The sequence below is a fragment of the Bidens hawaiensis genome, unplaced genomic scaffold (genome assembly GCF_021521415.1).
Source record: "Bidens hawaiensis isolate Kalapana, Puna unplaced genomic scaffold, B.hawaiensis_p1.1 tig00045947_1, whole genome shotgun sequence".
Classification (NCBI taxonomy): Eukaryota; Viridiplantae; Streptophyta; class Magnoliopsida; order Asterales; family Asteraceae; genus Bidens; species Bidens hawaiensis.
The window spans coordinates 46,846-58,526 of record NW_027498172.1 but is presented as its reverse complement, the minus strand read 5'-3'; the positions used below and the strand labels follow the sequence as shown (position 1 = coordinate 58,526).

The following is an 11,681-nucleotide window of genomic DNA, read 5'->3' as shown; positions in this document are numbered from 1 at the left end:
GTTTGAGTAACGGTATAAATGTTAAGATGATAAGGACATCGTGGATACGCTGCTGGTACATCCTATATATAAGTGCCCTTATCGGATTGTCATTTGGAGCGTTGCTTCGATTATTAGAAGTTCTATGTTATGATATTTTTCCTTAAAAGTTTATTATTTTCAAAAAGATTATGTTTAAGTTTTCCTTAATTTTGGAACGAAATTCCCTAAAGTATAGGAGACTGTAACATCTCGGAAATTTCGTATTTGTTTAAACCGATTCGAGAATGTAATTCAGATCTTTTCAAATTGTTTAAAACTTGTATTTATTGGTTTTTAACCTGGTTCAACTTGTTTCATAATTTCATAAATTTTAATCATGCCAGATAGTCCTTAACAAGCTTTAAAATCGCTTAAAATGGCTAAAAACCGCTATAAATTTTAATCATGCCAAATAGTCCTTAATTTTGCCAATTCTTTCTTATTTTCAATTAATTAATGAAACTTAAACTCCAATAAATGTTATTGCAGGTCCAATTTTGTTTTATTCTTGTCCAAACCGAATTTTGATTGTTAATTGGTTCGATTTTGTCATTTATTGATTATTCGGTTTCCTAAAATAGTTATTTCCTAATAAACAAGTCTTAATCATTAATAGGCATATAATAAACTCTAAATTATTACTTCAATACCAACTCCCATACCTCTAATCCACGAAATCCTTCTTCCCCCCATTGTCGGTTTCTTCAATTTCTTCAAGTTTTTCAAGCTTCCGTTGACTTTCAAGCTTCAAGACCCTTTGCCCTTGATTATCTATTGTTTCATTCATCGTTCGGGTAAGTTGTCTTCTTCAATATTGTAGATTATTATCTGTAGAATAAAAGCCCTCAATCAATTTTGCTGATTGAGGGAGGTTCGGTGGTCAATTGCTTTCCGACCCGTTTACGGGCATATTGGTCAACAACTTTGACCAATCGATTTCGAGCACTTCGGGTTAGAACCGACATTCAGTCCAGAAGACTTTTATTTTCCTAACGAGATTTTAAGGTTACTAACCAAAACCTGACTTCCGACTCGCTGTTCGGATTCTGGTCAGTACCGACTCGCTTAAACATTTAATTTAACATAACCGGAGTTCTAAACATCCGTTTGGAATGATTCTAGCGGCAATGAGTTCGTTTTTACTGATATTTTCTTACCTCAAAGTTTCAGGTTCAGTTGGTTAATTTCATTCAACGAATTAGAAGACGATCTATTTAATTCTTAACTCGTTTATCATTATCATTATTCACTTGCTTTCGTTTGAATGTGAGTTTTATCATTCCTCTATTTTACTGAATTTTCACAAGTTTTGGGGACATATGCTATCCGTATTTCGTATTATCTATATATCACAAAATACCAAACGTGTAATTGTGTGCGATCTATCAAATATACTTGCCACATGCATACTTGTTTACTTTAACGCATTCGGAGAGGTTCAATATATCCGCATTCATAGTAAGATCATAGTAATGTTTTCTACGTTTCCAAAAATAAGGTAAAGAGAAGCCCTAAGTTACTAATTTCTCCTTATAAATCATTAACCTTAATTCTATGTCTCCAAGAATTCCTATCCTCATATATCCTCAGAGAGATTTAGGTCTAGCAAATCATGCCTAATCCTCTCATCCCAAGTCAATTTAGGTTGGCCTCTACCCTTCCTCCCCTCTATAGTAATGTTTTCTACGGATTTTACAGGATTCGTTGTCTGCCTTCTCTTCACATGTCCAAACCATCTCAATCTCCATTCTTTTAATTTGTCTGATAAGTTAGCTACCCCTAATCTCTCCCGAAACACACCGTTTCTTCTTATGTCTAACTTTGTGTGCCCACACATCCAGCGTAGCATTCTCATCTCTACTACCTCCATCTTCCGCTCTTGTGTCTTCTTGATAGCCCAACAATCTGTTCCATATAACATTCCAGCTCTAACTACGATCCTATAAAACTTTCCCTTTAGTTTAGTTGGGAATCTCCTATTGCACAATTCACCTGTGGCTGCTCTCCATCTACACCATCCTATCTGAACTCGATGGGCCACATCACTGTCTAACTCCCCATCGTTATGAACAAACGATCCTAAGTACTTGAACTTCATTACCAGTAGAACCTCTTGCCCATCAATGGTGATCTGGATTTCCATCTCTATAATTACACTAAAAAACATTATATTTCTCTGTTCTGTTTAATTAAATAAATTTTTTTGTACTTTAATCATTATAATTTTCTCTCTCTACCGTATAACTTACAAAAAATTACTACATTTTCTCTAAATTTATAAAAAATCATTATCTTTTCTTTTTCCAACGTATAATTTACTTTACGCAGCTAATTTGATTGTTAGGTTTGGATTCAGCCTAGTTAAGGGGTGGGTTTGTTTTTTAGATCGTAAATATTGAATTCATCCCCCGCCTCGTGTCTCTCTCGTTGTTTCTGATCTCAGATCTCTCTCTCTCTCTCTGATCTTTGTTTGTTTATTATATATTTCCTCCTCCTCCTCCTCCTCCTCGTTTAAATCTCCGATTCAAATCTCACAAATATGAAACTCCAATCCCAATCCCAATCGCATCGTCGTTAGTTTTCTTCTCAATTCAATTCAATTCAACTCAACAATTGCTGCTGCTGCTGGTTACTTCATCACTTGAGGACAGTCAGTATTAACTTCAACTCTCTCTCAGATTTCATTTCAATTATCAAATTTCCCTTTCTAGGGTTTTATTTCTCATTCAAAGATCACTTTTGCTTTTAATCTATATCGCACAGAAACCCTAGAAAATACCATGATGGATTAATATTAATAATACTCCTTTTCTTCTTCTTCTTCTTCTTCTTCTTCTTCTTCTTCTTGTTGAGTGTAATGCGGTTATGTTATGTGATTGAGTTTCTTCTTCCTTACTGCAGCTCATACAATATGCAAGCTGGAATTTTCTTTTACTAAATCAACTAACTGTTAGTTGATATATATATATATATATATATATATGGAAGAGACACGTGATGATGAATCAGGGTCTTCTGGTAGTAATAGATGGTGGCCGTCAGAGCTTGTCTATAAGTTTGAGTCGGTTTCCTTGGAATCAAAGAAAGAAGCTCAAACTCATAGAAGATCTATGAGCAGCAGTACGTATGACAGGTTTCTATCTCAGCCTCTGTCAGCATCACAAATCCTCTGGAGTACTGGCGTGCTTTCTGAACCTATTCCAAATGGTTTCTATTCAGTCGTTCATGTAACACTTTGCTAATCTACAATACCATTATCGCTTTTTCTGCTTGATCTTTGCGTTTGCTGATCTGTATTCTGTATAGGATAAAAGACTTAAAGAGCTTTTTGATCATATTCCCACGTTGGAGGATCTTCATGATTTGGAACTCGAGGGTGTCAAAGCTGATATCATTCTTGTTGATTCTCAAAAAGATAAGAAGCTTTCCATGCTAAAACAACTCATTTCCACCCTAGTCAAAGGTCTCAACTCAAATCCTGCAGCCATTGTTAAAAAGATTGCTGGATTGGTGAGTTCTTGAAGTTTTATTAACTTTCTATGGCTTTTTAACTGTATTATTTTATTCTATAGTTTTTGATTGGCTATAATATAAAGATTCATATGTTTATTTACAGGTGTCAGATTTCTATAAGCGGCCACAGTTTGATAGCCCAGTTAAAGCCACACTTGATGATGCTTCTCATGTGCCTGGCGGTCGAGGTGTGCAGCTGTTGGGGCATATTAAAAATGGTTCATGTCGTCCTCGAGCGATACTTTTTAAAGTTCTTGCTGATACTGTTGGTTTTGAAAGTAGACTTGTAGTGGTAAGCGCTAATTGTTGAACCTACATTATCTGGTACTCTCCTAATGATTATGTTCTTTGTATGATTGGTTCTAGATAATCAAGTGTTGCTTGTAAAAGAATTGAACGAACAACAATGGGGCTTGTTTGTGTTTGTTGTTTGACTTTAAGCGAACAAACAATCGGACACAAACAGTTAAACAAACAGGGTTTTGTTGTTCGTGTTTGTTAAGTAAAATGAGCGTGTTAATGTTTGTTTATGTCATAAATGAATGGTTGAACGAATATAAACCAGCATAATTAAGCAAACACCAATTAAAAATGTATGTGAATATCAATCTGCTGGGCCTAAAAGTACTAATAAAACTTTAAACTAGACTGAGTTGTAGTTGGTGGGCCTAAGTCCTAACAATTTAAATGGATACATTTATGAACTTTAAATGTAAACATGCTAACATTCATGAATGTACTGAACGAACATAAACGAATGTAAACAAACGAACTTCCTGCTGGGCGGTTCACTGGATATTTGGTTTGTTTACATGTCTAATCAACTGTATAATAATGGGTTATAAGATATTGCCAGTATGTGCTTTTGCCTTTTGATGTGTAATAATTGGCTGTTTGGGTATTTGACAAATACTGTATAGTGTATATTTATGAACTAATTCATAAAGTTTAACGTTTTATTTTTCAGGGGTTACCTAATGATGGGGTTGGTGAATGTGTAGATTCATATAAGCATATGTCTGTAGTAGTTGTTCTGAACTCTGTAGAACTACTTGTTGACCTTATGCGGTTTCCGGGTCAACTCATACCTCAGTCAACAAAGGCGATTTTTATGACCCATATTTCTGGAGCTGGAGAAAGTGACTCTGCAGAAAACGACTCGTGTGATTCACCACTTGAACCAAACAGCCCTTTATATGGTTTTTCAGAGAGGATAGACAATGATAGGTTAGACATAATTATTCTATTCTGCTGCTGAAATTAGCAAGTTATTTATTTGTTTATTTATTTTTAATTATTTTGCAGTTCCGAGAAAGCTGACAATCTCCATTATCAGAGAAGACTGGAATCATCTTTGAATGCACCTGGGCCTTCATTGAGGAGTAAAATGATGCGTTTTGCATCCTCTATTGATGGAAAGTGGAGGTATTATTTGTTACATCCATTGATTGCATAACTTGTTTTGTGTAACTGATAAAGAGATATGTTATACTTATATAGTTATATTTTACTATGCATCAGCTTATCTCATAGTGAGCCAGATATTGCTGCTACATTTTGGAGAAGGAGCCGAAGGAAGGTGATAACTGAACCAAGAACCACAAGTTCAAGGTTTTTTTCATACCTCACTATTAAATATACTTTACATTCTCCTATTTTGGATATAAATCTACGGTTTCCTTTTGTTTCTGCTGCAAGATAGCCTTCATACGGGTTATCATTATTAGATATAACTTATAACTATTGTAGTAACTAATAAGTAACAATGAACTCTAAGGAGTGATTTGTGTTATTTGCATAGCATGCTGTATACCTTTTTGAAGGAAAATGATAAGAGAGTATAATCAACATGATACTTTTTTTATTTGTTTTGAGTATTTCCAGTCCAGAGCATCCTTCCTTTCGGGCACGTGGGCGGTCCATGCTTAGTGGTGATAGGAGAACATTTGGAGACTATCCTGATGACGTTGGTCCATCAAGGTTTTTTTTTTAAAATTTCGTATCCGCCCTTTTTTAAGTTACACAGCAATGCATGATTCTACTTTTTTTTTGTCTGTTAATACTTAATATCATTTTGCATGCTGTTATGTCTTTGCCTATGAAGTGTTACCTTAATGAACGGTGACACCGGTGCCCCCAAGTGTAGTTAACTAAGTTTCTTAGACATTTCATAAGGGTAACCGTGGACGCATGCTTTAGAAGACATACTAGTATAACAAACCAAAGGTTTTTTAAGATTTGTTAAGGAATCTAGCATTGTGCCTTGGATTTTTTCTTAAATGCATCTATTCTGTTTTGTTGTTTGGAAAATGACTGCTTATTTATCATTGGAAACTAATTTTCATTGTTAAGTAATATGCAATTTAAAGGATGGAATTTGGTTCAGATTAAGCCAACGGTATTTAAATCCAAATAAAAGTTTTTATGCGTAAGATATTATCAATTTATGTGAAGTCAGGTTAAGTAAAGAACTGGCTGGATATGGTGGTGGTAGAAAGTTGGTGAGCTGGGTGATAGAATATAAAGACTTGAAATAATAAACCAAAAAATAAAATGACAATTAAACGGTACCAAATTATGTTGCAGGTGTTTTTAGGATGTAAAATTTCAACAAACATTTAATTTAAAGTTCACTGTTTTCGGAATTTGCATGTTTTAAAGTAAAGGTGTGCATTTTATGACTTTTTATGTGATGCTTTTGAAAGCTGAAGCAAGAATGCCCTACATCAACAAAACAACTAAATCCCTTTATTAAAACACAATATACAAATAAAATAAAATATGATAAAGAAACTGCATTCCAGAGTATTAAATGCGTATGCTACAGGTCAGAAAGCACGTCAATGTCTGAACATCGTAGAAGTCGAAGAAGGAGCATAAGTATTACTCCAGAAATCGGTGATGACATTGTCAGGTTAATATTCACAAATCCTTATGTTTATGTTTTGTTCTTTTTAATTTAATTTTTGTTTATAATTATATAATATAATTCGCCACCTGCTTTTTTATCCATATATTGTTCATGCTATATGAAGTATGCAAGTCCTTACAAAGTCAGAACTATGTATGAAGAGTTACAATATTATTTATAAATATCAGCTGAAAAGTAAAACTGCACCTTTTTTGTGACATCACTGCGCTTAAAACTGTTTTAGAGTACATGATGAACAATATGCTGAAAATAAGGAGAAAGATAATGATAGACATATAGCATTCAAGCTGTGGATATTATATTAATCTTTTAAGTATAGTGCCCCTCACAACACTAGGGTGTAAATGAGCCAAGCCACTCTTGAGCTACTCAAGATCAGCTCACTAAAATCTTGAATCGAGCCGAGCTTAAACGAGCTCTAGCCTAAAAATGAGCTTGTTTGATAAACGTGCCTAAGCCTAAGCTTCACTTATCGAGATTAAACTGACTCGCGAACCTATTATTTATATAATATATTGTATATATTTGATATCTTATATATATATAAATGAAACCTTCCTATATTCTCTCAACCTACCAGATTGCTTTATTTGTAAATGGAGGCTTCTCATGCATTTGACCCGAATTCACGGGTATGGGTCTCATCAAACCCAGATAACCATTAAACGGGTTATAACATCTTACTAAATTAAAAATTAATCTCACCAAATATTTGATATGAAAATCCTATAAAATAGGGATATACTAAAAGTTAGTATCCGTTTTTTTAAAAGATACTATTTATAAGAAGGAACAATTATATAGTAAAAAAAATAAGCGGGTCATGGGTCTCACCAAACCCAAATAGCTTTTAGACTGGGTTATAACATCTCATTTATTTGTGAAACCCTTTCATCATCAAATCTTAAGTATATTATGTTAACTTCCTTACAATAAATAAAATTAAAATTTAAAAAGATATATAAATATTAACAACGCACAATTTACAATCATTAATGCATAAAGAAGTTGGTAATTGGATATATATAAATTTTTGATATTTGTGATTATCTAAAACATAACTAAAAATGAATATACATTAGTTAATATATAATGGCGCGCCGAGCTTGTAAAAGCTACTCACGAACCAAGCTCGGGCTCAAGCTCAAGCTGTCGTACGATAAACGTGCTTAGCTTAGACTCGGCATGGCTCGGCTCGTTTACACCCTTACACTAAACTACAGCTCATAAGTATAACACATTTATGGGCTTGGCAGAAACGTGCCTAATATTGTGCTATTAACATATATAACAAACAAGCTCTGTGATTTATGATTGAGCTATGATTGAAGAAACATAGATGATAATATTTTTTTTAATATATTTAATGCAGGGCTGTACGAGCAATGAATGAAACATTAAAGCAGAATCGACTGCAGAGAGAGCAGGTGGATAGTAGATTGCCGAATCCAGACCTCAAAAAAGATGTATGTGTTTCTATTCTACATTGTGCTACTTTGTAGCAGGTACATTATTCAAATCTGTATAATTGTTAATAATGTGACATGACATTTAGGATCATGAACATGATGGAACATCTGTGTATTCTCTGAAAAGGGAATCTCAAAAAACAATGTCATTACCAACGTCTCCTCATGAATACCGGAACCCAAAAGCTTCTGGTGATATAGTTTCAGATGAAACAGTCTCAACATGGAACAAAATTCTTGATTCACCTATGTTTCAAAATAAGCCTCTTCTCCCTTATCAAGAATGGCATATTGATTTTTCTGAAATTACTGTTGGCACTCGAGTCGGAATTGGTATGTATTTTTATTTTTTTAAGTCCATAGAAAGCTTTTTTAATATTATGATTGATTGTGTTCATGGTTTCTAGGGTTTTTTGGGGAAGTTTTTCGTGGCATATGGAATGGAACAGAGGTAGCAATAAAGGTTTTTCTTGAACAAGATCTTACAGCTGAGAACATGGAAGATTTCTGCAATGAAATATCCATTCTCAGGTCTCTCTATTAGTGAAAGTTATATATTTATTTATCTATATGAGCCTGATTCCATCCTTTTTTCTTTTTGGTTTTTGACAGTCGCCTTCGGCATCCAAATGGTATATATTTTCCCTTTTTATTGCATTCACACACAACGCACACACACACACATAGGAGGGCGTTCATTTCAGAACCAAGAATACGCTGAGAACTTCGAGAACTGCATAAGGCACTTGTACTTCTTGCTTTAAGCATTGCACAGAAGTCGGTTACATAATCGCCTACTTCAGTTAATTGTTAATCACAACGTTCGAGTGCTTTATGCGGTTCTCACGGTTCTCAATAAAAAGCTGCTTCTGAAAAGGATGCTTCTTGTGTGTGTGTATTTATGATTCAGATAGAAGTGTTGCATAAAAATTTTAAATAACTCTACCAACTTAATGCTACACTGGCACTCTCTAACCACGAGAAGTTACCGCTTTTTGTGATAAGTAGGCGTTTGGATATGCGTTTGTAAAATGATTTTCTTATTATTGTTGTGCTTCTGTCAATTAATCAGTTTCATACAACCTGCATCAACTGCTAACACTACTTAGAAGACAACATAATTACCAGTTTACATGTTCATTTAACCTGAGTTGAATGACTTATGCTGTCAATCCATAAGGTCTTTTTTTTCACAAAATTCTCTTTCCTGGTCATTTTTCTGTTATTTATCTAAATAACCAGAAATTTTTTAGCACTTGAACATTTGATGACTGAATATTACTTCAAACACTATGTTCATGTGTGTGTCATCCAAAGCACATCACACCATCTTTTACAGCTCCTTTTGTTATCGTTGATTATTTAATTCTAATATTCTAAAATCAGTCAAATCAAACATTTAAACACCCCTTATGATGTGAAATAACATGCAAGTTAAATTATTTAAGCATCAATTCACATAATCTTTTGTGCTTCAGGTTAATGCAACATAGAATAATGAAAATACGCTGAGTAAGCTGTACAAGTGTGTACAACTTCACAACAGCATGCTTCTAATCCAATTGAGAAATCTTTATATATTTCAGTTATATTGTTTCTCGGTGCCTGCACAAAGCCTCCACGGTTATCCATGGTGACTGAATATATGGAAATGGGATCATTGTATTACTTGATCCATTTAAGCGGACAAAAGAAGAAACTTAGCTGGCGAAGAAGACTTAAAATGCTTCGTGATATATGCAGGTTGGTTAACTTCACACCTACATTGTAAAATGACCATGGAAGTCTGACTCTTTGGTTGACTTTAATATGTTTAATAATATGTTATTGTTTCTTTTTTGCATGTGATGAAATGATAAAAGAGGGTTGATGTGCATTCATCGAATGAAGATAGCTCATCGCGATATTAAAAGTGCAAATTGCTTGGTGAATAAGCATTGGACGGTAAAGATATGTGATTTTGGGCTGTCAAGAATGATGGCAGCATCTCCAATGAAAGAAACGTCATCCGCAGGCACCCCTGAATGGATGGCCCCCGAACTTATCAGAAACGAACCATTCACTGAAAAGTGTGATATTTTCAGCCTAGGAGTTATTATGTGGGAGTTATGCACTCTCAATCGACCATGGGAAGGTTTGCCACCTGAGCGGGTAAGTTTAACCTTTTTTAAATATCTATTTACTCTTCAATAACTTTATAATTTTAATAATGTTGAGTTCTAACAATTTCGACATACTATTCATTATATTGTTTAGGTTGTATATTCTGTGGCCAATGAAGGTTCACGGTTAGACATCCCTGAAGGTCCTATCGGGAGGCTAATTGCGGGTACCTTTTCTTCGCTTTTTTGTTTTTCAGTGTTTGTTTTAACTTAAGTTTCATGATCCGAAATTATTATTCGAGTTAATTACATTAATGGTCCATGTAGTTTGGCAAAAGTAACATGTTTTGGGTCTAATTTTGAAAAGTAACATATTTGGTTTGAGTGTCTATGGTTTTCATTTTGTAACGTCTTTGGGGTCTCTATCATTAACTTTTGTTATAAATTCTGTTAAATTTTACAAATTGATCATTTTACCCTTTTAGTTAGTTACATAAATAGTCGTTAATCTTTATTCTTTGCTCTTAACATATTTGGGGTCTAACACTCAAAGTATAATTATCTTTTGTTTTTCGATCTTAATTTTTACTTTATTTGTTACTTTAATTTATTTACAACTGAAATTTATTTTGTGATTGGTTGTTGTCGACCACAATAAAAAAAAATTAATTACAATTAGTAATTAAAATCCTGCTGCAAAACGGTCGAAAATTAAAATAAAACAAGAGTTAATTGTACAAATAGTGTTAAGACCCCAAATATGTTACAAAATAAAGCACAAGGACTATTTGTGTAATCAACTAAATGGGTAAACTTGCCACTATTAAATTTAACTGAGTTTCTAACCAAAGTTAGTACTGTTGGACCCAAATTATGTTACAAACTGAAAAACCATGGACCCCAAATATATGTTATTTTGCCAAACTAGGGGGACCATTTATGTACTTAACTTCTTTTTATTATTATTATTATTATTATTTCATATTATTAATTTTTGTAAAACTTTTAACTTGAGTCTGGATGGGTTTTGACATTGTTGCAGATTGTTGGGCAGAGCCACAGGATAGACCAAGTTGTGAGGAGATTCTGACTCGTCTACTGGACTGCGATTATGCTACTTCTTGATCAAATGTTATGGATTGGAAGTAGACTTAAATATATATATAAAAGACGTAGTAGAGGTTTTATAAAACTTATATCGGCTTATCAAGTACCTGGTTTCTGTATAAATCCTGTTATTTTGGATCAAAACCAGTTACTATTCTCAATCATACAACTCCTTTTCTCATATTGTGCCATCATTTGAGTTCCAAGTAGAGTATTTCAACTATAGAGGTGGGAAGTACATAAACCGATTGAAATCGGTCAGCTTGCAACAAGCCGATCGGTTTGAGATGTGAATGGTTTGGCAGGTCTGGTCAGAAAGAGGTTTTAGACAAAATGTGATTTGTTTTACGCTTCAAATTTTATAACTTAATCTACGTTTTTTTGTATAGGTGTTCCTCTTCCACGTCATCACCTAGATTAAAGATGTTTTAGTTCTTTTGTTTTTTATGTTAATATAAGTAATATGCTAATGGTAAGTATAAATATAAATCATTTTTGGTAAATGGGAATCAACTTTATTTTTGACCAACAAAGGCT

General features: G+C 33.7%; 1 protein-coding gene across 2 annotated transcripts; it reads left to right on the top strand.

Moving 5' to 3' along the window:
* Window positions 1–3,002: 3,002 nt before the first annotated feature.
* Window positions 3,003–11,277, top strand: LOC143596016 (serine/threonine-protein kinase EDR1-like). 2 transcript variants are annotated; one of them, XM_077074896.1, is made up of 16 exons: window positions 3,003–3,248; window positions 3,328–3,531; window positions 3,638–3,826; window positions 4,502–4,761; window positions 4,840–4,959; window positions 5,056–5,145; window positions 5,419–5,514; window positions 6,362–6,448; window positions 7,839–7,932; window positions 8,022–8,268; window positions 8,343–8,466; window positions 8,548–8,567; window positions 9,522–9,678; window positions 9,798–10,086; window positions 10,192–10,264; window positions 11,080–11,277. In XM_077074896.1, exons 1-16 carry the CDS (start codon window positions 3,003–3,005, stop codon window positions 11,160–11,162), a joined length of 2,379 nt encoding a protein of 792 aa, XP_076931011.1. In that variant the 3' UTR covers window positions 11,163–11,277. The 2 variants fall into 2 exon arrangements, with proteins under 2 accessions (XP_076931011.1, XP_076931013.1); XM_077074898.1 differs by lacking the exon at window positions 5,419–5,514.
* The last annotated feature ends 404 nt before the right edge of the window (window positions 11,278–11,681 follow it).